This window comes from Cupressus sempervirens, chromosome 3, assembly GCF_028749045.1.
Source record: "Cupressus sempervirens isolate cs-2001-9-10 chromosome 3, ASM2874904v1, whole genome shotgun sequence".
In the NCBI taxonomy this organism is placed as follows: Eukaryota; Viridiplantae; Streptophyta; class Pinopsida; order Cupressales; family Cupressaceae; genus Cupressus; species Cupressus sempervirens.
The window spans coordinates 503,826,054-503,850,385 of NC_143120.1; the positions used below are offsets into that span (position 1 = coordinate 503,826,054).

At 37.2% G+C, this 24,332-nt stretch overlaps 1 protein-coding gene across 1 annotated transcript in view; it reads right to left on the bottom strand.

Moving 5' to 3' along the window:
• Window positions 1-24,047, bottom strand: part of LOC149567386 (uncharacterized) — a 60,619-nt gene extending 36,572 nt beyond the window's left edge. Inside the window, exons 1-2 of the mRNA XM_089820568.1 lie at window positions 23,859-24,047; window positions 23,231-23,766 (exon numbers count right to left, since the gene is read on the bottom strand). Of these exons, the coding sequence (XP_089676694.1) occupies window positions 23,231-23,766; window positions 23,859-23,910 (588 nt within the window). The 5' untranslated portion in view covers window positions 23,911-24,047. The remainder of the gene's footprint in view (window positions 1-23,230; window positions 23,767-23,858) is intronic.
• Window positions 24,048-24,332: the final 285 nt, after the last annotated feature.

Consider the following 24,332-nt stretch of genomic DNA (forward strand, 5'->3'; position numbering starts at 1 on the left):
CTCTTTCAGGAGCAATGTACAGATGGATTTTGAATATTGATATTGCTGCAATGATCTTGGCATAGGGTTTGGAGCTCGGAGAAGATATTTCCACTGTTAGATGGGTAATGAATTCTTCATTTGAAGCAGACTTGATTGTCTAGTTAGAGTCGTTTCTGGAATGGGTTATAAGGACAGAATTAGGGTGGAATGGAGTAAGCTAAAGGAAGCCATTCATGATTATGAAGAGTGGGAAAGAAGGATGAAAGCTATTATTTACCTGCATTTCCCACGATGGCAAAGGCCTATTCAGATTCAGAGACTACGGGCTAATCTGTAGCAGGAATGGGGTGGCACTTGAAGTTTTTGTGGAATGCTTTAATGCAAGTCGAATCTGTCAGGAGCTGTGGCGACTAGATTGTGTTGAAGATCCGGTTTTGGCATTGACAATGTAACTTGTCTGAAAAGGAATGTTTTAAGTATTTTGTAGCCAGCAAATTTTGTTTTATTTGCTGATGTTCGGTTTAGTTGTCTCTGCCTATGCACGACTGATTATAATGAGCTTTTTGTTGGTAAGCTCAAACCTTTTTGTAATGATGTAAATGCCCTCTCTATGCTTGTAGGGGGTGGCTGAGTATGCCCTATCCAACTAACAAAAACTAAAGTAAACATGTTTTAATATTCTATTGGGCGTATTGAGTATGTTATTTTGTTGTTCAATGTAATCATTTTGATGATGAGATACTCATACTTTTGATATCTATGACTTTTATTATTTAATATTTATATAATAGAAGTGAGAACTCTTTCATTTGCTCATTTGAGTATTTATAGTTTTGATATTTATTGTTCAAAGTTCTACTTTCATGTTCAATGTTCAATGCAATGTTCAAGACTCAAGTATTTAAATTTTATTATTTTAGTAAATTAGTATTTTACATCTTTATTTCTTATATTGTTATACATCTTTTCATAATTGGCATTTTAAGTATCATATGTATAGTATATATTATATAACCCCTGTCCCCCACTGCCGTCCCTCAGCCATCCCCAAACTGAGGTCCCTTTGTCCCCCGACTCCTGGAAACTTGTTCCTCCGTCCCCTCATCCATGCGTCCCCTAAGCCGGTGTAACTATGTATTTAATCCTAAACAAAATTTCCTTTTATAATTAATAAAACACAAATCTGTTACAGAGCCCAAAAAAAATGCTTTGGGGAAAGAGTCTAATTTTTCATTTGAAACATTACAAGAAATTCTTGGAGAAAATGCTTTGGGGAGATAGTTTATGATATCATTTGAAACATTCTAAGAAGTTTTTGGCAAAAAATTTCATCTTGCTGCTCATGATGTCAAATTAAATCTATTTAGGCATTTATAGGGGAATTTTTAGAAAACCATGTTAAATGATAAGCATTTTAAGAAATTAAAAAACTAAATAATATTGTTGTCCTAAAATTTTATAAGTTTACAACATTGTGAAACATTATAATTAAGCTCCATAATAGGATTATGCTTCTTAACAGTTTTTGTTATTCAATAGCATTACTTTTGGAAGTATTTACTAAATGCTTTTAGATATAGATACCCAGAGTTCAAATAAAGGAATGCATTATAACTTTAAGGTTCTCTATGTGGTACTTGGAGGAATACACACACACACCCACACACACACACACATGGCTCTTCAACCAGGGGCAATTGAACTAAAATAGGATTTCTTAGCATAGGGGCAAGAACCAGATGTCGGAATGACCAATGCCAAACAAAGGGAACCAACCAGCCAAGATACAAAGAGAGGGGGATGCCAAATGCCGTAGGGTGCCCCCACTCAACCATCATCCCAATCCAATTAATATCTCCCACCCACCCAACCATCATCCCAACCCGTACTCGATTGATAGCATTCATACATATATATTTAAGTCACAAGGTTCAAATTCGAATTTGAACAAAATTCAGTGAGGGTGAAAATTCGGTAAAAAAATCGACATTAAATTTAAGTTTATATAATTGTGTATTTTTAAACATTAGTAATATATCCACAAAATTGTCAAAATATTTTAACATTGCTAAATTCACTAAAATTTGAATCTCATGGATAAAATTCAATGTATCCAGTGACTTATATATATATATATATATATATAAAGAGTGTAATGACCCTTACTATAAAGGCCACTGAAACCCTCAAACTGGACTTAGGAATTTTGTCAAACAGTTGGCATGTAACCGAATAAGGCTGCAATATTACTAATTGTTGTACAACGAAACCTCAATATATGATGCCAATAATGTATGAACAACAATTCCAGATTATAACACTACTAATCTAAAAGATAGATGACAATATGAAACTCAAATATGAAGTCCAATGCAATTCTGATTTTATGACAGCAAATAGAACTGATTACAATGAGAGACAACTATGCACTTCTAATACATCAAGCTCTTGACAATGCAATGTTATGACATGAACAATAACCCAGTTCAGATTTGGAATGCAAAGGACGAAACTTTTACAACAGTTATTAATGACTGGAAATAACTATTTATGCAATGACAGTGCTGACTGTTCTAATCCATAACATGCAATATTTTGGCAATCAAAACTTCAGTTTGTGCACCTGAAATAGCTCCAATTTTGCCGGATATGAATGCTGAATTAATGCCACACGAAGACCTCTCAATCTGCCCCAAAACCGACACACAAAATTGCTGCTGCTGCCCAACTGACAGGGCCGTACAGGTACGGCCTGGTACGGCTGCTAGATAAAAATACTGCAACGTTTTTTGTCACTCCAAAAGTAATAAATCTGGGCGCCTAGGGTTGCCGAATAACCCCCTAAAATATGAAATCCATCCGTCAAGCCAATTAGGAGTTATGAGCAAAAACGTGGTTCCAAACCCTGGACTGGCAGTCTGAAAATAATGCACAACTGTGTCTTCAAACCCTCTTAATCAATCCACAAATGCTATAGCACAACTGAAACCCTTATTCCAACCAAAGTAAACCCTTATAACTGAATCTCAATGAAGTCCAAATGAGATGGCTGAATTACCAACTCCTCAAATGCAACAATTCAGGTGATATTTCACACCCTCAAAGTCGCCAATCCAAGGGAGTGATTCGTTCCCAAAGATCAAATAATAATTTGCAGACCCAAGAGACTACAAATTTGCTCCACAATGGAAGAAGTAGAAGAAATCTCAAATCCAAGCATGTCCAAAATGAGAGGCCCAGCCCTCTATTTATTCACTTTTCTAAGAAGTTGCTAGAACTTCTAGAAACATCCTTTATAAAATCTCTTTATAATGCACTTTTTCTAGAACTTCTAGAAACATCCTTTATAAAATCTCATTATAATGCACTTTTTATAATAAAGTAATTTTATAAAATAAAAAGTGCAACTCAACTTAAAATTATAACATGTAGGCCCCAATAACACATAATAATAAAATATAACCTCTTAACACTTCTTCAAGAGCAAGATATGACCATCTGATCCGCAGAATTGACTCTATCTCCACACCATTTGCCTATGAGAGTCTGGAATAGGCAAAATCCATGATCAATGTCATGTCGAACTAAAGAGGGGACATTACAATCCGCCCCTCCTGAAATTGCTTGGCCTCAAGCAATCTCAACACCGGGTGCTGCAAAATAGCTTCCCCCTCCCAAGTAGCATCCTCAATAGGTAGATCTTTCCACTTAACCAAGTATTCTCTGATCACTCTTCTGCGAAGCTGCTTTTCTCTGCTCTCCAGGATGGATTCTGGCACTAAAATCAATTTTCCCTCATCGTCTAAAGGAGGTAATACTGCGGAAGGCACCACATTCTGACCCAACGCCTTCTTGAGGCGGGACACATGAAACACATTGTGCACCCTACTGTCTGTCGGAAGCTCCAACTCATAAGCCACCTCACCAATTCGCCTGATAACCCTGAATGGTCCGTAATAGCGTGGCTTGAGTTTCTCTGCACCACTCTTCTTAAGAGTAGATTGCCTGTATGGCTGCAACATGAGGTAAACCATATCATCCACCTCAAAACTACGCTCAGTCCTCTTCTGGTCTGCATACTGCTTCTGCTGGTTCTGAGCTCTCGCAATATTATCTTTGAGAGTAGCAACTATATCCTTACTCTCCTGTAATAATTCTCCTGCACTGGGTACCCGGCTGTCGCCCAACAACAAATCCAAGAAACTAGGTGCTTCATAACCGTAAAGTGCCATGAAGGGTGTCATCTGTATAGTGATGTGATATGTAGTATTGTAACAATACTCGCAGAGATATATCCATCTGACCCAAGCTCGCTGCTGAGCTGCCACATAATTCCTTAAATACCCTTCCACCCATTTGTTCACAATCTCCGTCTGACCATCGGTTTGTGGGTGATAGCTAGTGCCAGGTGTAAGCTCCGTGCCACATAACCGGAATACCTCCTGCCAAAAATGACTCATGAAACGGCTATCCCTGTCACTCACAATGTTCCGAGGCAATCCGTGCAATCTGAAAACCTCCCGAAAGAAAACCTCTGCCACCTGAGCTGCTGAGTGAGTAGTAGTGATAGGAAAGAAATGAGCATATTTTGTTAATCTATCTACCACCACATAAACACAATCCCGTCCTTGTACCTTGGGCAAACCTGTGATAAAGTCCATGGAGATGCACTCCCACTTCCTGTCAGGGATCGGAAGTGGCTGTAGGAACCCTGCCGGATAGGTGTGTTCTTGTTTGTTTTGCTGGCAAACAAGACACTCTCAAACGTACTGCAAAACATCAGCTTTCAGCCCCTTCCAAGTGAACCGCTCTCGAACTGACCTGTAAGTCTTGAAGTACCCGGGATGGCCTGCTGTCGATGAGTCGTGAAATGCTCTCAAAATCAGTTGCTTAACCTTCGATCCTGGGACTAGGTAAATCCTGTTCTTGTAAATGATTAAATCATCTACAAGTGTGTATCTGGTATCAATCACTATTCCCTCCACTATATCGGAGGCCCATGTATCCCTGGCATACTCTGCTATAATCAAGTGTCGCCAATCCTCTGATATCTGAACCATAAGAGTGAGGTGTGGCCTTCGAGAAAGAGCATCTGCAACAACATTTTGAGTTCCCTTGACATATGAGATGTCAAAATCATATGCCTGCAACTTACTTACCCACTTTTGCTGGCGATCATTCAGGTCCCGCTGTCCCAAGAAATGCCTCAAACTGTTATGATCAGTTTTAATACAAAACTTGCTACCCACAAGATATTGTCTGAATTTGGCCAAAGCATGCATGATGGCCAACATCTCCTTATCATATATACTGAATGAACGCTCGAGGCCTCTGAGCTTCCTGCTCTCATAAGCTATGGGGTGCTTATTCTGCATAAGTACAGCACCTACTCCCTCTCCAGATGCATCACATTGAAGCTCAAATGGCTTCGTGAAATCGGTAATGCTAGAACTGGGCACGTAGTCATTATCTCCTTAAATCTCATAAAACAGTCCTGTGCCTTCTGAGTCCACACAAATTCCCCTTTTTTCAGTAGATCTGTCATGGGAGCTGCATGTCGTGAGTAGCCACTGACAAACCTGTGATAGAAACCACATAAACCAAGGAACCCCCTCAACTGTGTAAGGTTCTCTGGTGGAGGCCAATCAACAATAGCGCGAATCTTTTCAGGATCCATCCGCACTCCATCTGCACTAATAATGTGTCCCAAATATAACAGCTCGGTCATCCCTAAGTCACATGTGGACTCTTTTGCATACAAGGACTCCTTCTGTAAAATGCTCAACACTGTCTCCAAATGCTCTAGATGCTCCTGCCATGGTCGGCTATAGATCAAAATGTCATCAAAAAACACCAGCACGAATTTCCTCAACTGATGGTGGAAAACTCTGTTCATAGTGGACTGGAAAGTGGCAGGTGCATTGGTCAGACCGAAAGGCATGACTACAAACTCAAAGTGCCCACAATGACATCTGAAAGCAATTTTCTCAATATCTTGTTCACGGACTCTGATCTGGTGATATCCTGTTCTCAAATCAATTTTCGTGAAATAACAAGCCCCATGCAATTCATCTATCAACTCATCAATGCGAGGAATGGGATACCTGTTCTTAATGGTTCTCTTATTTAATTCCCTGTAATCAACACACATCCGAAGAGTTCCATCCTTCTTTTTTACCAAAACAACAGAAGATGAAAAAGGTGACTTACTTGGTCGGATTTGCCCCATAGCTAGCAACTCCTCGATGGTCCTTTCGATCTCATCCTTGAGTCGCTTTGGGTGTCGATATGGTGTGATCATGATAGGCTTAGCACCTTCCTCCAGCTCAATAACATGCTCAATGCCTCTGTCCGGTGGCCTGCCTGGTGGAATCTCACTGAATACCTTTTCGTACTTAATCCTCAATTTCTGAATATCAGGATGATATTCCGTCTTATGTTGCTCCTCCTGTGTAGGTGTCAAAGTACAAACTACTGCCCACTCTATATCATTATGCCTAGTTAATCTCTCCAGCCGCCTAAATGAGATAGTCCTGATGTCTCCATTACGGATAGCCTTAAGCACATGAGTCCTACCATTCACTTCGAATTGTATCTCCATATCCTCTAGTCTCAGGGTAACCACCTTCAATGAATGTAGCCACTGCATTCCAAGTACTATATCCATGTCACCCATGTTGACCACATGATGGTCCGCCTTAAACTCATAGTTGTTCAGGCGCAAAGGTAGGTCTCGTACCAACCTGTCACAACGAAGAGTGTATCCATCAGCTACCTTGACTCTTAGTCCCACGAACTCCTCAGTAATGAGTCCACGCTTCTCCACGAATCGTGCATCAATGAAATTATGTGTGGCACCTATGTCCAATAATGTAATAACCTTCTGCCCAGCCAAAACTCCCCGAAGTCTGAAAGATCCCTCTCTCTGGATACTAGACAGTCGTGCTTCCTGTAAATGTAGCTCTGTTCCCTGCTGTTGCCTTGCACTGTCTATCTCCTGCTCTCCCTCTGCTTCATCGGGATCCTCATCATGATGTTCTGAACTATCTGAATCTGAGCCTTCGTAATAAGCCCACATTGCTCGGTTGGCCTTCCCTTTTGGCCTCATAGGACAGTCATGGCCATACTCATACGGGCCTTTGCAATAGAAGCATAGCTTCTTCCTACGCAAGTCATCAAGTGTCTCCTTGTCCAACCTCTTACTTTCCTCCTTAGGTAGCTGTGCCTCTCTATGAAAGGGTTTCCTGTCCCTATCTTTTCCTGAAGGGAAACTCTTTGCCTGGAATTTATTTTTAGAAGCTGAAGAGGAATCCATGTCACGAGCTTTCTTAATGGCTTCCTGCAAAGTGGGAGGGTTGAGAGCTTTAATCCACCCTCTCAACGGATCAACTAGCCCATCCATAAATAAAACCAATAGCCTCCGTTCAGATACATCTGTTACTAACACTGCAAGTTTCTGAAATTCTGAAATGTATGTTTCCAATAATCCCCATTGTTTAAGCTGAGCTAACTCCTTGAAATGGAGTTCTGGATCCTTCTTATCAAAACGTTCAATCAGTCTCTCCGTAAACTCCACATATGAGGTAATGTGTGCATGACCCATAGTGATCATACCATGATGCCACCACTCGTGTGCTAACCCATCCAGGTGAATTGTTGCATACTTAATAGCTTCTTCCTCAGACATAGGGTTCAATTGAAAGTATGTGTCAAGTTTTTGAACCCAAGCTCTTGCTGTAGACTTCCCCGAGCCATCATAATATGGTAACTGAAGTTTCCCTACTTTCTTTCGTAGCTCATAGCTCTGAGTCCTGTCATGTCCACGGGGCATATGCTTCATCCGCACATCCATATACTCTCTAAAGGTGATTGCAGCTGTAAAATCTGGACCTCCTGCTTCCCAATCTCTCCTCAGCTGATCCTGTATGTCAGTGATCTGGGGTTCTGGTACTGGCTGCTTTGGAGCTCTAGGAAGGAACGTGGGAATCATAGGTCTCGAACTCACTGTCCTAGCTTGCTGGGGTGCATGACCGAAATTGTTCCCAATTTGTTCGCCTCCATTATGTATCCCATCCTGATTATTCCCATTCTGATTGTTACCATTCTGATTATTTCCTCCACCTATGTTAGCGTTCAACCCCATTTGACGAGCCATCATCTGCATCATAAGCTCCATTCTCTGATTCTGTTCCTGTGCTCTTTGTTCGGCTAATTGCTGTCCCTGTGCCAAGGTGTCTAATAACTGTAAAAATCTTTCCTCTTGCTGATCTAGACCGGCATTCCCGCCTCTATCCATATTGTAGTCGTAGTCTTGATCAAAGAATACCTCCCCTGTGTCTGTATGACTGGATTCTATGTCCACCTGTACAGATGAGCTAGACTATTCGCTCTGCAGGTCTGAAATCCTATCTTGTCTTGCTTTGGTATTGCGGAAATTATAAAGCCTCTGTCGCATGCTCAAACATAAATGTTCTGATTTTAGTGTTTTGACATTTCGTCAAACACTTTCCCTTCTATCCAGCTGTTCCAAATTCCCTATAAGACCTCCACAGGATGGCAGGACTTATGGCTCTGATACCACTATAATGACCCTTACTATAAAGGCCACTGAAACCCTCAAACTGGACTTAGGAATTTTGTCAAACAGTTGGCATGTAACCGAATAAGGCTGCAATATTACTAATTGTTGTACAACGAAACCTCAATATATGATGCCAATAATGTATGAACAACAATTCCAGATTATAACACTACTAATCTAAGAGATAGATGACAATATGAAACTCAAATATGAAGTCCAATGCAATTTTGATTTTATGACAGCAAATAGAACTGATTACAATGAGAGACAACTATGCACTTCTAATACATCAAGCTCTTGACAATGCAATGTTATGACATGAACAATAACCCAGTTCAGATTTGGAATGCAAAGGACGAAACTTTTACAACAGTTATTAATGACTGGAAATAACTATTTATGCAATGACAGTGCTGACTGCTCTAATCCATAACATGCAATATTTTGGCAATCAAAACTTCAGTTTGTGCATCTGAAATAGCTCCAATTTTGCCGGATATGAATGCTGAATTAATGCCACACGAAGACCTCTCAATCTGCCCCAAAACCGACTCACAAAATTGCTGCTGCTGCCCAACTGACAGGGCCGTACAGGTACGGCCTGGTACGGCTGCTAGATAAAAATACTGCAACGTTTTTTGTCACTCCAAAAGTAATAAATCTGGGCGCCTAGAGTTGCTGAATAACCCCCTAAAATATGAAATTCATCCGTCAAGCCAATTAGGAGTTATGAGCAAAAACGTGGGTCCAAACCCTGGACTGGCAGTCTGAAAATAATGCACAACTGTGTCTTCAAACCCTCTTAATCAATCCACAAATGCTATGGCACAACTGAAACCCTTATTCCAACCAAAGTAAACCCTTATAACTGAATCTCAATGAAGTCCAAATGAGATGGCTGAATTACCAACTCCTCAAATGCAACAATTCAGGTGATATTTCACACCCTCAAAGTCGCCAATCCAAGGGAGTGATTCGTTCCCAAAGATCAAATAATAATTTGCAGACCCAAGAGACTACAAATTTGCTCCACAATGGAAGAAGTAGAAGAAATCTCAAATCCAAGCATGTCCAAAATGAGAGGCCCAGTCCTCTATTTATTCACTTTTCTAAGAAGTTGCTAGAACTTCTAGAAACATCCTTTATAAAATCTCTTTATAATGCACTTTTTCTAGAACTTCTAGAAACATCCTTTATAAAATCTCATTATAATGCACTTTTTATAATAAAGTAATTTTATAAAATAAAAAGTGCAACTCAACTTAAAATTATAACATGTAGGCCCCAATAACACATAATAATAAAATATAACCTCTTAACACTTCTTCAAGAGCAAGATATGACCATCTGATCCGCAGAATTGACTCTCTCTCCACACCATTTGCCTACGAGAGTCTGGAATAGGCAAAATCCATGATCAATGTCATGTCGAACTAAAGAGGGGACATTACAAAGAGAGAGAGAGATGTTTAAATTCCTAGGTGTAAATTTTATATCCCTTCATGCAAGTGAATTCGACAGGTTAAATCAATAAGTTTCAATGCTAGAAATTCGTTGAAAGCACTTGATTTAGAAAAACTAATAAAATTTAGAGTTTACAATATATGAAAGGAAACGCTTAATATCTTTTATTCAATAACCTTAGATGTCATGTACGAGCAATATATTCAAATTCTTGTAGTAATCCATGATAATTAATGAATCAAGATCCATTTTATATTGCGTCTTTGGTATTAAAATATTGAATCATTATTCATAAAGTAGATACACTTCAAATATGTCAAAGGGATGAAGATTTTAATTTACTTTTAGTATAAGGCCAAATGATTGGTTATCACAATGACATGATCTTAAAAGTCTCTTGACTTGATGATATGAATATCATAGAATAAATGTGATTGATGTTGTGTTAAAACCTTATTACATAGTCATGTAGATATGTGTAGACCAATACATTTGTATGCTCTTGCACGCTTTTGTATGTTGTTGAATGCTCTTGATTATTCTTGTATGAGATGGTGAAGGTGGGGGGAAAAACCACAATATGGTGCCCAAGTGATCCTCCAACCTAGGCCCAAGAGAAGATCTAACATCCCTCTTGGCCTCATGTGACCTTCTGCTATCTTATATGAGGTGGTGTGCCTACTGAGTCATCCTATAACCATTTCCTCTCCTTGTGCTCCCTTCTCCACTATGCCATGATTGATTGTTGCTATTTGGAGATCTACATTGCCACTTGTATCCAATTAATACATATTTCTATGTACCTATATTAATATATAAAGAATTGTGCATTGTATTGCTGCATATTTCAGGCATACACATTTAGACATAAATGCATGAATCCACAATAATCACGAGTGTCACTGCCTACGGATTTAATACCAAATCTGATATTAATCACTGCAATGGAATTGCTGATGTTTTATTGATGTTCCATCTCCGTGTCTTCTCTGTCATGGCCCTCTAAATATATATTTCTTTATTTCTTCATAAAGGTGGGTTCCCTTTGGAGGTTGTTATCCCTTCAGAAGTGGACACAGCACTTCATAAACCATGCCTTCTAAATAATATTTCCTGCAATTACGCTAATGCCATTGTCAAGATGACTGCTATAGCAATTAATAGTGATTGATGCCCTTTTATTTGGATGCTGGTCAACTCCAATAATGAAGACATTTTATGTTTCGGTCAGCCCTTTTGAATATCACTGTGTTATCCTTTCTTACCCTAGTCAGCCTGCTTGGAATATGATGTCCTTGACATGTGATCAGCCTCCTATTAATTTTAATCACCCAGTTCCTTTTACTATTTAAGAGACACTGTGATGTTGTGGTCTTGCAAAACTTGTGATTTGTTTTTTATGAAGTCTGCAATTTTTCATTAGCCTTAGGTGGGACATGACAATCTGCCCTTCCCAAAATTGTCTATCCTCAAGCAATGACCGTTTTAACTAAATCTTTTCGATGTGAGGATCCTTAAACTAAGCCCAAAAGATTTGTGATCTATAGATCCTTTTTCTAATACCATTAGCAATGTTTGCACATTATCATAGATATCTTTTAACAAAAGCAAGAGCTTATACATTATAATGAGGATTAGAAGCATGATACATATCTATGCAATGTTCTATGAAGATATTTCCTTTCATTGGCCAGAGGAACCTTAAGGGTTCTATAGAGAGATCTCAGGTTTATTATGGTAAAATGATGAATGTCTTATTAAACAAAGATCATAAATGATCTATATATACAAGTATACACAAGAACGTTTATATAATGAACAAAGAGAGAGAGATAGAAACATTCCGAAGAGAGAGAGAGAAAGTTTCCATATTGAATAGAAAGAGAATATGGAAACATAGAAGTGGAGTGACCATTAGAAAAAAAAAAATCTAAGAGGGAGAAACAAAAATAGAGAGATTTAACTCTAAAACCCTCCCATAATGGTCAATCTAACTTCAAAACAAAAATCTGCAAGGGAATCCTCAGAAGGCTCAGTTAGATAATTTTTATCGTTGAATCTCTAGTTGCCTTCCAACATTAAGTATAATCAAAGAAAAGGTGATAGAACGGAATCTAAAATATGAATCCCAATGTAAAAAACAAAGGCAAATGAAGGTACAGACTTCAGAAAAATAATGTACGACTAACATGCGTTTTGATAAAAAAATTCCAATTGATCTAAAAAATTAGACAAAGACCCAAAAGAGATTTTAAAAAACCTAGAAAGAATCTGAAATCAAAATAAATTTTTGGTGGCACAAAGTTTGAGGCTCAAAAAACGAGGTAGAAAAATTTGATAATGACCCACTTGAGATCTCGAATAAACCACCCAATATCTACAATGAGATTTTCACACTAGCATGGAAAAAGAGAGTTTCAAAAGAAACCCTAACTGGCTCAAAAAAATGAAATAAATTGCAAAGTTCACTATAAAAAAAAGGTGGAAAAGATATGGTCATAGATCAAAGAAAGAGGGTTGTTTTGGCCATCCTAGATGGTGCCGAAAATGAGTTGGGATGCCCAAAAAAATGAATCACAATGGCTATATGAAATCCTTGCAAAAGAATCATCAAGCGATTCTTGCAAACAGATTTTTGAACACACCCAAGCAAAGGATTTCAAAATTCTTACGAATCTTTAATTTCACAAAGAAATTAAAGATTTTGAAAACCTACTTCAAAAAATAACTTAGGTAATTTCAGAAATGAAATTATTATTTTTTGAAAAAAGTAGCTTTGATACCATAACAAGGCAAACTAATGAATGTCTTATTAAACAAGTATCATAAATGATCTATATATACAAGTATACACAAGAACCTTTCTATAATGAACAAAAAGAGAAATAGAATTAGAAACATTCTAAAGAGAAAAAGAGAAAGAGAAAGTTTCTATATTGAACACAGAGAGAATATGGAAGCATAGAAGTGGAGTGACCATTAGAAGTGGAAATAAATCTACAGAAGAGAAAGAAACAAAAATAGAGAGATTTGACTCTAATAAGGTTGACATGTTACAATTTTGATTGTTGAGATTAATTGGACTTTTTTCTAGATAATAATTGCTAGATTTGCTCCAAAACTTCATTCCAATTGTCCAATTGATTGTCACCATTTGTTTATTGTCCTTGCTTCTTTGATCAAATGTCTTTGAGATTTTCTACATCACGCCTTTTTCTTTAGATGGCATGTTTTTCTTCTTCTCTGACTTCCATGTCGAATAATGCCTCCATATTGTGTACTTGGCTTCTTTTCCACAAATATGTCCTGGCTTCCATTTCTCTTTTCACTTGAAGCAAAAATATTTCCTTTGAGACTCTTTTCGGTTACATGTCCATGCTCCTAATTTTCCTTGCACTAAGTTTTCTCTTCAAAGTTTTTCAAAGTCATCTCTAGGAGAAAATGTTCTTGTATGCGTCTCTTCCTTACAAAAGGTTTAATCTCTTTATGATATATTTTTTGAGTAACCTTTATCCCTCATTTCACTAGGATCAAGTTGTAGGATTTTTAGGATTGCACCTTGGAAAGGGGTAGGATCAAGGTCACTTACTAGAACTTGACTAGATTTCGATAGCCCCCCAATAAAATAGGTATGTGAGTCTGTTTTCAATTATTTCATTCAACCACAACATCAAAAAGCTTTTGAAACTCTGTCGCATAGTCTTTTGGGAATCCTACCTACTTTATATTTAAGGTTTTATTGGGTTGACCCCTTTCCCTTCTATGATTGATTCTTGATCCAACCTCCCAAGATTCTCTAAATGGAATGTTCCTTTTAATTTTGAGATTGAATATTGAATGACTCTGTGGTATCCTCAAAGTTATCATTTGGTGTATTAATTTCTTCTTCCCTATTTGGCCCTTCTCTATGAATAAAGGAGGGTCTAGTTATTCTTGGTGTTAATCTTAGAGGGTTCCTATCAATTTCAGAAATGATTAGAATTTTCATCTCTCCAATTGGTTTGGATGGGTCTCAAATCATTATTGTTCATATTTTGGATGAGAAGTGGTTCTATCATTCTCATTTTGCTCCATGAGAGCTTGAGTTGATTTTTTGTGGCCTTCCATGAAAACCCTCAATTCATTGACACTTGTTCGCCCATTGTATTATGTATCAGTGGATGCATGTTTCTTCTTTTCTCTCTCTAAGGCCCTTAAAGCTCTTTGGCTAAGTTGCATCCACTATCTTTCATCCCTTAAGCTAGCAAGAACAATGCTTTAATACCAATTGTAATGTCTCCTTTCAAGATTATCCTATAATTTACCCAAGAATTACAAACTCAAATAAACAGGGAACATAGTATAGTAAGAGATATAGCTTTACCCCAAATGATGTAAAGCAAGATAAATCCTTGTCGAGATCTTGCAATCATGTTAGAGAAGTATTGTAAATACAATTCATAAGATCAGCCATAACGAGGGTTTAAGATTATATATTCAAAAGAATTTTAATCCTATACCATATCTGATTTGTGATTAGGGTTCAACCATGACAAATCTTGGACAAGGAGACATGATAGGGCTCCCATACTAATCATCTACCCTGCGTCCAAGAGTGGATATCCGATATACAATCCTGCATGGCCTCATGCAGCCTTCTACCATCTCATATGAGGTGTTTTACCTAGCGAGGAAACCTATAGCTGTTCCCCTTCATCATGCTACTCTTATTGACTCTCCCACAATTGAGACTTCTTTGGATGCATTTAAACAATTGCTCAATATAGAGGTGGAGGTTGTATAGAGGGTGCACAAGTGATCCTCTACCCTAAGCCTGAGAGAAGATATACCATCCCTCTTGGCCTCCTATCATCTCATATAAGGTGGTGTGCCTAGTGATCTATCCTAGAGCAATTTCCCCTCCTTGTACCCTTCCCCACCCTGCCACGATTTTCCTTGTTCCTATTTGGAGATCTACATTATTACTTATATCCAATATATACATAATATTATGTGCCTATATTAATATGTAAATAACTGTACATTATATTGCTGAATATATCAAGCTTACACATTTAGACATATATTCATGCATACCATAATGATAAAGAATGCCATGCCTGCTCGTTTAATAACAGATCTGCTCCTGATCGCTGCTAGGGAATTGCACGTGTTTTATTGATGTTCCATCTTCATGTCTTCTCTATTGTGGCCCTCTCTCTATATATATCTTAATTGCTTCATCTTAAGGTGGGTGTCCTTTGGAGATTGTTGTCCCTTCAGATTTGGACACAACCCTTCATAAACCGCTGCCTTTTAAATAATAATCTTTATTTTATTTTCTAACTAATCATTAGTCCCTTGTATTCCTGCAATTGTGTTAATGGCCTTATCAAATTTGCTGCTAGTAATCACTGCCCTTTTAATTGGATCCTGGTAGGCCCTAATAGTTGAAATTTTATATTTTAGTTACCCTTTTGAAAAAAAAAATTGCTGCTTTATCTTTTCTTACCCTAGTCAGCCTTCTTAAAACATGAAGTCCATGACGTCAGCCTCCTATTAATTCTAATCGTCCAGCTTTTTCACTTTTTAAAAGACACTTTGACGCTGCAGTTTTCTAAAAACTGTAATTTGTTTTTCACAAAGGCTGCAATTTTTTATTAGCCTTAAGCAGGGCATGACAGATGAACATTACATCATAATAGAATATTTACAGTAGATTGAACAGCCAGCAATAAACATCATCAATAAGTAAAAAAAACAGCTACTTATGGCTGCAAGCGAATGATTTTGCTAGTTTAGATTTGTTCACATTTCTGAGCTTGGTATAAGACATTTTAAATTTATAATTCACATTGATCAGTGTTTATTACAGAATACAATTTACAAAGTAACGAAACTCGCCATGAGTCGGGCGAGTCTCCCAAGTCAGCGAGTCGAGCAAAGCTCGCCAAGTCAAAATGACTTGTGACCCAGTCTTGACGGGTCAGGTCAAGCGACTCACTTGATTCGCGAGTCAACTCTGTGACTCACGAGTCACGACTCCCGTGATCCGGCCACAACAGGCTACTTCAGGTCAACAAAAAATATATTAAAATGAGTGCTTTTTAATTTTTTTTGTTTTGTCTTTCTCTATTGTGAGGAAAGAAAAGAAAAAAAAGAGAGAGAGGAAGAAAGGAAAGTAGAGTGCCACTATTTTCCAACCAGCTGAAAGGAAGAGGAAAAAAGCTTGCATTTGTGACATTGGAGCAGCTATATACTTGCATTTAGATCATCAAGAAGTTTATAGGAGCTCTTCTCAACACTTGTCAATTCATTTCAAAGAGGCAAGAGTTGATTTTTTGGATTTAGAGGATTTTTTTCTTTATGCTTATGGGTTTTTTGGATGAAATTTTTCTGTATGTTTATGGGTTTTGTTTTACTTTAGATCATAATATACAATGTTTAAATGATCTTTTTTTGTCTAAAATGTCTTATTGCAGCAACCTTGAGAATTTTCCTTACTCATAATGGCTCCTCCAGCTAAAAAACCCAAGCTCTCTAAAGGCAATAAAAAAGATGAGTGCTGGAAGTACACCATAGACTTCCCGAGCAGAGGTAGAACTCAAACAAAATGCTTATTTTGTAAGGTCATTAATAGTGGGAGAATAAATAGAGTGAAATATCATATCACTGGCATACGTGGTCATGATGCTGAGCCTTGTAAAGTTGCAACTACTGAGGCTACACGTTTTTGTTATGTTGCCATAGAAAAACATGAATTAGAAAAGGAATTAAGAGAAAAAAATTAGCAGAGTTAGCTCAGATTGGTTCCACTTCCCATCCACGCTCATCTGGAACTACTTCTATATCTAGTTTTACATCCCTAGGTTCATTAGGTTGTGTTGGAGAAGGCTCTTTCCTTCCCCCCTATTGTTCTAGTGCTTCTGCTACTGCTTCTACATCTATTCCTGGCACTACTAGTGGTGCTGCCCCTAATACTAGTGCTGGCATTACCTTCCATCCTAGAGTCAAAAAATCTAGGTTGGACAATTTTTTTGTACCATGTTCCACTCCTGGTGCACAACCCTCACTTGAGAGCTTGGGCTGGAATAAGGAGATCCATGAAGCTGGAATAAGAGCAATTTGCAAGTTTTTGTTTTTCTGCAACATTCCAATTATAGCAGCCAAGGAGTTCAACTTCATTTATATTTCACTATTTTAATTTTTAAGTTTTACTTTTGATTTTTTAAATTCAACTTTGAAAATAAATTTTTCTAAATTTAACTTGATGCTGAAATATGCTAATTTAAATATTTCATAAATGTAACAGGACTCCTTATTGGCAGGGGATGATTGATGTGGTTTCCATCTGTGGTGTGTGGTTTAAAACCCCCACTAAAGATGAGTTGAGTGACCCCCTCTTACTAGAAATGGTTGAGGAAATGAAACTTGAGTTGGAGGACCATAAAAAGATTTGGAGCCAAAGGGAGAGAACCATTATGATGGATGGATGGACAGATAGGAGGAATAGGACTCTCCTAAATTTTTTTGTTTCTAGCGGAGGTAATTCCTCATCCTCTACTTCTCAAAGTCTAAATTCTAATGTATTATTGAATAACTAAAATTTTGTTTTATTGATTGTTCAATGATAATTATTTTGTTTTATTTTCACTTTTAAGATCCAACATGTTTTTGAAGTCTATAGATGCTTCTTCACATGTCAAAAATACAAAATACTTATGTGAAGCTATTTAGGAGGTCATAAGGGAGGTGGGGGAAGAGAATGTTGTCCAACTGGAGATTGATAATGCTAATTTTGTTGCTACAGGTAAAATTTTAAATTTTAAGTTTCTAAATTTTTTATTTTAGTTTTTCATTAAATTTTGAAAATTAAAAGTGTTTTAACACATCTAAATTTTTAATTGTTTACTAACTAATTTAAAATTGCTGCAGGAAAACTTTTGATGGAGAGACACCCAAGAATCTTTTGGACTCCATGTGCGACCCATTTCCTCGAACTCATGTTAGAGGATATTGACAAGATTAAATGGGTGAAATCATGTGTTGATAAGACCAAAAATATTTGCAAGTTCATCTATAATCATGCCTTGGTCCTCAGCATTATGAGGGAATACACAGAGGGAAAGGAGTTGATTCGTCCCAGTATCACAAGATTTGCCTCTAATTTTATCACACTAAAATCCTTGTTGAGTTCAAGGATACCTTTGAGGTGCATGTTTGTTGGTCCATAATGGACTTCCTCGTCCTTTGCCACCACACCTACAAGGATAGATGCAACAAAATGCATTTATGATGAAGAAGGTTTTTGGGAGCCATGTAAGGAGATTGTGGAGGTAATTTAAATTTTAAAAGATTAAGTCTTAAAATTTATAAATTAATTTATCTCATAAATATTTTTGTTTTATTTTCATTGTGCAACTTTACAAAGTTTCATCATTCACTAAATTGTTTTTTTGTTTAATTGTTTTGTAGATCACTGAGCCCCTTGTAGCCCTCCTACAAGTTGTTGACGAGGAGAAGCCCGCTATGGGCTATATATATGAGGGCATGGATAGGGCCAAGGAGGCTATTAGAGCCAAAAATGTAGAAGTTGAGGACAAGTGTGGCCCTATTTGGTACATTATTAATAGGAGATGGCAAAATTAACTTCATAGACCCATCCATGCAGCAACCTATTGTAATCCCTTAGAAATGGTCATCTAGACTATTAGCCCCCTTTTCAACATTTTGGCTATATTTATTTTATCATTTACCTAGACCAAATTGCTAATAATCAATTTATTTGATTATAACCTATAGTTTGACTATGCTATCCTAAGTTCATTATTTGATTAAAAGAACATGTCCCCTTTTAATTAAATAAAAGACCCCATTCTTCTAACCCACTTAAAGTGCACACATGAAGTCCTTTTTCTATTTTGCAATTAAAAGAAAAGGTTTTGTGACTTTTGTCTTATATGACAAGTCAACTTATATTTTATTGGTTGACTTGTGTGTGCACATAGATCATTCCTCTTTTCAAATTCCACCGTTGATCATCCACCATCTTCATCTTGATCTCTACCGTCTGTACGACTTTAAAAGGGAGAAAGCATTCCCCCTCAAAGCATTCATATTTTGAGTATTGTTATGTTGCAGATTTTCTAACAAGTTTCTTTGGAGCTTTGTGGAGAACTTCTATTTCTTGTCTACATTCTCTCATACCATAGCATTTTAGCTTAGATTCATGTTGCATGTTAGTTTAGCTTCTATTTTGCAATAATCTATCTCACATAGCTTAATATTTGGATTGTAACACTCTCATATATGTTTTAATATAGCTGCATTTTGCATTCTCATCTTAGCTTAGTTTCCATATTTGCATTGCATTCTTGAAAAACTCCTTGAGACATTTGCATTTTTGCATCTTGTCTTTGGAACCTCCCATTGCATGGTTTACTAGCAAGAAGAGTATTCCTAAGGCTCAGTTGAGAGCCCTTGAACTTGAAATACACTCTCTTGCACTCCGTGGATAGGGAGCTCTAAGCCGGCATCCAAGCATTCCAAACTCATGGGATCGTTTGGATAGAAGGGTTTAGAGTGGGATACTTTTGAATGTACACCTATTACCTCAATCTGGCATACCTTTTCTATGATGATTTCAAGGCAGATGAGGAGGTTCTTAGTGGCCTATACACTGTGATATTGAAGATGGCCACGATATATTGCTTGAGATGGATGCCTATAATAATGCAACAGGGCCCATTTTTTAGGTCAAATTTGCAAAGAAAGTCGTACAAAATTGCAGCCAGGTAAAAATTGCAACATAAGCCTTTTACAATATGCAGCGATGCTCATAGATACTATCTAATTTCTAACTCTCTAGCTTTAAAGGTTGAAATGAGACTAATATTTATTTCTTTTCCTTTTTTTCAAAATTCAGATAGATAGTGGCAAATGTTTGAGCCTACAACTAAAAACCTTCAACAAATTGTCATCCGCATATTGAGCCAGCCATGTAGCGCTTCTAGATGAGAGCGCAACTGAAGCATGTTTGAGCACATCCACTCGAAGAGGCGTAACAGGTTGTATGTGGAAAAAATGAAAAAAATAGTCTTTGTGCATTACAACCTGCACATTAGGACCAGGGAGATTTTGGATAGTGACATCTCTCCGATTACTCTAGAAGAGGTTGATCTAGTGTCCGAGTGGATCACTGAGGCTACTGATCCTATCTTTGATAATGAGGACCTAGAGTGGATTGATGAGGCAGACAGAGAGGCTGAGGTCATGGCTATGGCAGTAGAGGAGCAAATAGCTACAATTGATCCGAGTGGCACTACTAGAGACTATAGTTGATCCTAGAGGCACCTCACCAGGACCTACCTTAGACACCTTACTAAAAGACATATTATAGATTATACTGAGGCTAAGGCTAAGGATGAAAATGGGGACTAGGAGCCATAGCTATAGTCTTGTTTTAACTTTTTGTTCAACTTAACATATGGTTGGAACATTTGATGATGACTATTGATGTAATAGATTTCATGGATTTTATATATCTATGTTTTCTATTTCCTTCAGCTACTATTTAGTAGTTTATCTTTGTACTTATGTAATTGATGTATGTTTATGTATGTAATCAAATTATCTTCTATTTCATGATGTTATTGTGTCTTTAAACTTTGTTCAATAATGGGTGCATGGAATGTTTTTTAAATCCTAAAAAATCTCTAAATTTCAAGGGTTTTCACTTTGCCAAGTCATTCTCGAGTCACTGGCGAGTCCGAGCTGGGTCACGAGTCGAGTTACCCTTGCCGAGTCCGAGTTGGGTCCGAGTTTCATTACTTTGAATACAAATATACTAATTACATCATCAATGAAAGTAAAAACAGCTATTTATGGGTGCACATGATTGATTTTGTTAGTTTAGGTTTGTTCATATATGTGATCATAGTATAACAAATTTATAATTCACATTGATCAGCATTTGTTACAGCAGATAAGCGTACTAGTTGCATTTTTAATGAAAGTAAATAACAACTATTTATGGCTGCAAATGAATAATTTTTTTAGTTTAGATTTGTTCATATATCTGGTCTTGGTATAACAAATATTTATTTCAGATCGATCAGCATTTATTAGAGCAGATAAACACATACATGCGCGCACACACACACACACACACACACACACATATATATATATGTTTTAACTCTTTTGAGGCTATGGACAGTGCAAAGGAAGTCAACTATTAGAACAGAAACAAGAGAAAATATAACTCATTTGGTGAATAATTGATTGCAGATAAACTAACCAACTCCACCATTCAATACATGCCATGGGGTACTACTTAAAACCCATTTTTCCTTCTTCAATTCTTTTTAAGTCCAACAAGGAGGTTATAGCAAGCACTACCACCTACATACAGAAGCTGACACCTTGTCAAAGCATTTAAAAATGCAGTTCTGACTTCTAGATGAGTTACGATTTGACAAGACTAGGAAGGAAAGATTTTTTCTTCGACTTTATGCATTCCAAGAAGGGCAGCCCAGAAGATGGGCAAAAAACGTGAATCCATTGAACAATAATAGACTTCACTGATAAATGGTAATTTTTGCTTTATTTTATAAACTTTTACTTAATATGAATAATTTTATGTCTTGCTCCTAGATTTGTAATGGATAGAGTACAGTGGTTGAACACAAAATTTTCAGAGGCTGGCCGTCCATGTTTTATGCAAATCTTGCAGCATATTTATGGGTTCGAGAACAACCGTAATTTGTTTCAGGAAATTCTTCTTAATGTCATAGATTTAAGGTTGGAGGATTATGGTGCTCAAAGACCAAATCTCTAGAGGTTGGCCACCATTGCTTTACGCCAATCCCATAATACTTCTAGGTGTGAGAGCAATTGAAACACAATTGACAGCATTCACGTCAAGAAAAGCAACAGGTTAAGCCAAGAATGCCTCAATGACCTTCCCTTCATCCAATACCTCTACGCCAAAATGATGGAGGAGAAAGACTGTGAAGATACCATTGACTTGGATGACCTCAATCTATATTTAGGTTGGATTACAAGGGTGAGGATAATCTCACTAAAATGGAGAGACAAGGAGCCAGAAAAGCAGTAGTGGAAAATAAAATGATGACTCACTCACTCCTGCGGAGAAGGATTTGGACTTTTCCTTCCACTTTGAAGCTGCCAACTATAAGGAGGAGTAAGAAGTTCTTGACTGTGATTCTTGAGACTTTTGTTCTCCCTAAAATAATTCAAAGGAGAGAAATGGTGGATCAGCAACACCACAACTCTCCTTTTTGGATGCCACCAACAAAATATTAACTGTGAGCCCTCCAGAAGAACACTGGGTAGGTTTTTCTGATCAGCCAATTCCAAATTTTGGAGCAGTGCATGACACAGATGCATGAGGAGTTGAAGGATGAACCGAGCGGAGAAAATATTCCACTTCCCAAAGAGAATAGCAGAGTTCATAAAAGAGCTCTTCTCTTGTTGAGGACATCATGAAGTTAGTGTGCAGGTCACGCAATTAAATTTACTTCTTAAGTTTGATTATCAAGACTCCTGCACCGACCAATATTGCACTCGATTAAATTTACTTCTTATATTTAATTATCAACATTCTTACACTGATGAATATTGCTGTGATTGCGATCATTGCCATTTTATTTTAATCTCTAAATGTGAATATCTTCATGTTTTCACAAGATTTCTTAGCTTACATGGCTAGTTTTGACAATATGGTCTTCATCGTTTGAGTCTTCCTTTATATTTTTACAAACTTCTTGAATGATAGTAAAGCTGTATCTTTGCACTCTTATCTTAGTAGATTTTGAAATTTTATTTTTCAAAAAAGATCATAAGTACAAACGATAATAACAAAGTGCGCTTTGCAGAAAAAGGGATGTACAAAGGAATGTAACAACCCTAGAACAAATATAAATCAAGGATAGCTGAGGCACTCGAATGTTTATAATTTAGGGAATAACGTACAATAATGGGCAAATATTTTAATCAAATAGATGCGAAAGCAGGTAAAGCTTCTACATATTGAATAATGCTAATATAAAAATTGGGAATTACTACGACCAGGTATGTATATTGCTGAAAAAGTTGTTGATTCACAATTTGTTTTTAGAAAATCATGAGAAATAATAGCTAATTGACCGAAAAAGGAAAAATAAAATAATCTCACATAAAATATTCTGATAATAGTACTACCTAGGTTTGGGAAGGAGCCTCTATGGATCTTCTTCTGAGATGATCAATCCACTGTTCTTCAGGAACGGTGTCAGCCCAATCAGGTCTGAAACCTTGCAATGAAATATCTCTCATGGCATTCATAATAGCGGAGCTTGTTTGGGGGTGTAAAGGGGCATTTCTCCTCTCTGCATCTGCCCTCTGGGCTTCTCTTACTGCAATCTGTGCTTCTTCTCTCAACCTTTCTTCTTCCTCCTCCTCCTCTGTGTCTACCATATTATCATTGGAAAAATCTCCATTGCTCATCTGAAGGCCCGCTACGGTAAAACCATTTGCATTGCCAAATACATGGATTTCAATACCATTGTATGTTATTGTTGTGCCATTATCTGCATTCTGAACCACTGAATCATTTGGTTGAAACCCATCTGCATTATTGTGATTATGTAAATCCACGCTATTGTCTTGGGTCGGATTTTCTGACGAGATCGGTTCATAGTCTGAGATCCTCAAGTATTCAATGCTGTCGTCAAGATTCGAGTCATTCGGTGTGTTTTCTGCTTCCATTTCAGTCAGAAAATAAAACGTTAAGCAGAACGAAAAGGAAAAGAGAGTGAAATTGGCATGTGCTTGGTTACTCAAAATGCACCTGAAGAAGAAGAATTGTCGAGTGTTCTGGTCATGTCTGTGTCTAGCGTCATACCACCTCATTCACATCCACACTCGAGTCAATGAATCAAAAAAAGAATCCAGCCTTCAAGTGTCCGGAATGGAGTGATGACAAAAATCCCATATAAGGGTAATTCTGTGTTATGTTGGGTCTCATGGGCACCCGCTTTCTTAAAAGTAGAGCAGGGGCCTTAGAGATTTTTTAGGTATATTTAAAAAGGGAAGCAGTCGTATGAATTTATATGTGAATCTACTTTATAAATTAGCTCTTAAATTCAAGGAAGATGATTGTCTCATGAATTTTGAAAATAAAAAATATATATTTCTTCATAAATTTGTTTAGTGAGATTACTTCATTTTTGGTGAGAAAATGAAGAGTGGGATTGATAAATGGCATAAATCTTTCCTATGCTGACCCCATTTTCACCCGTTCAAATTGAAAGGGCTAAAAATC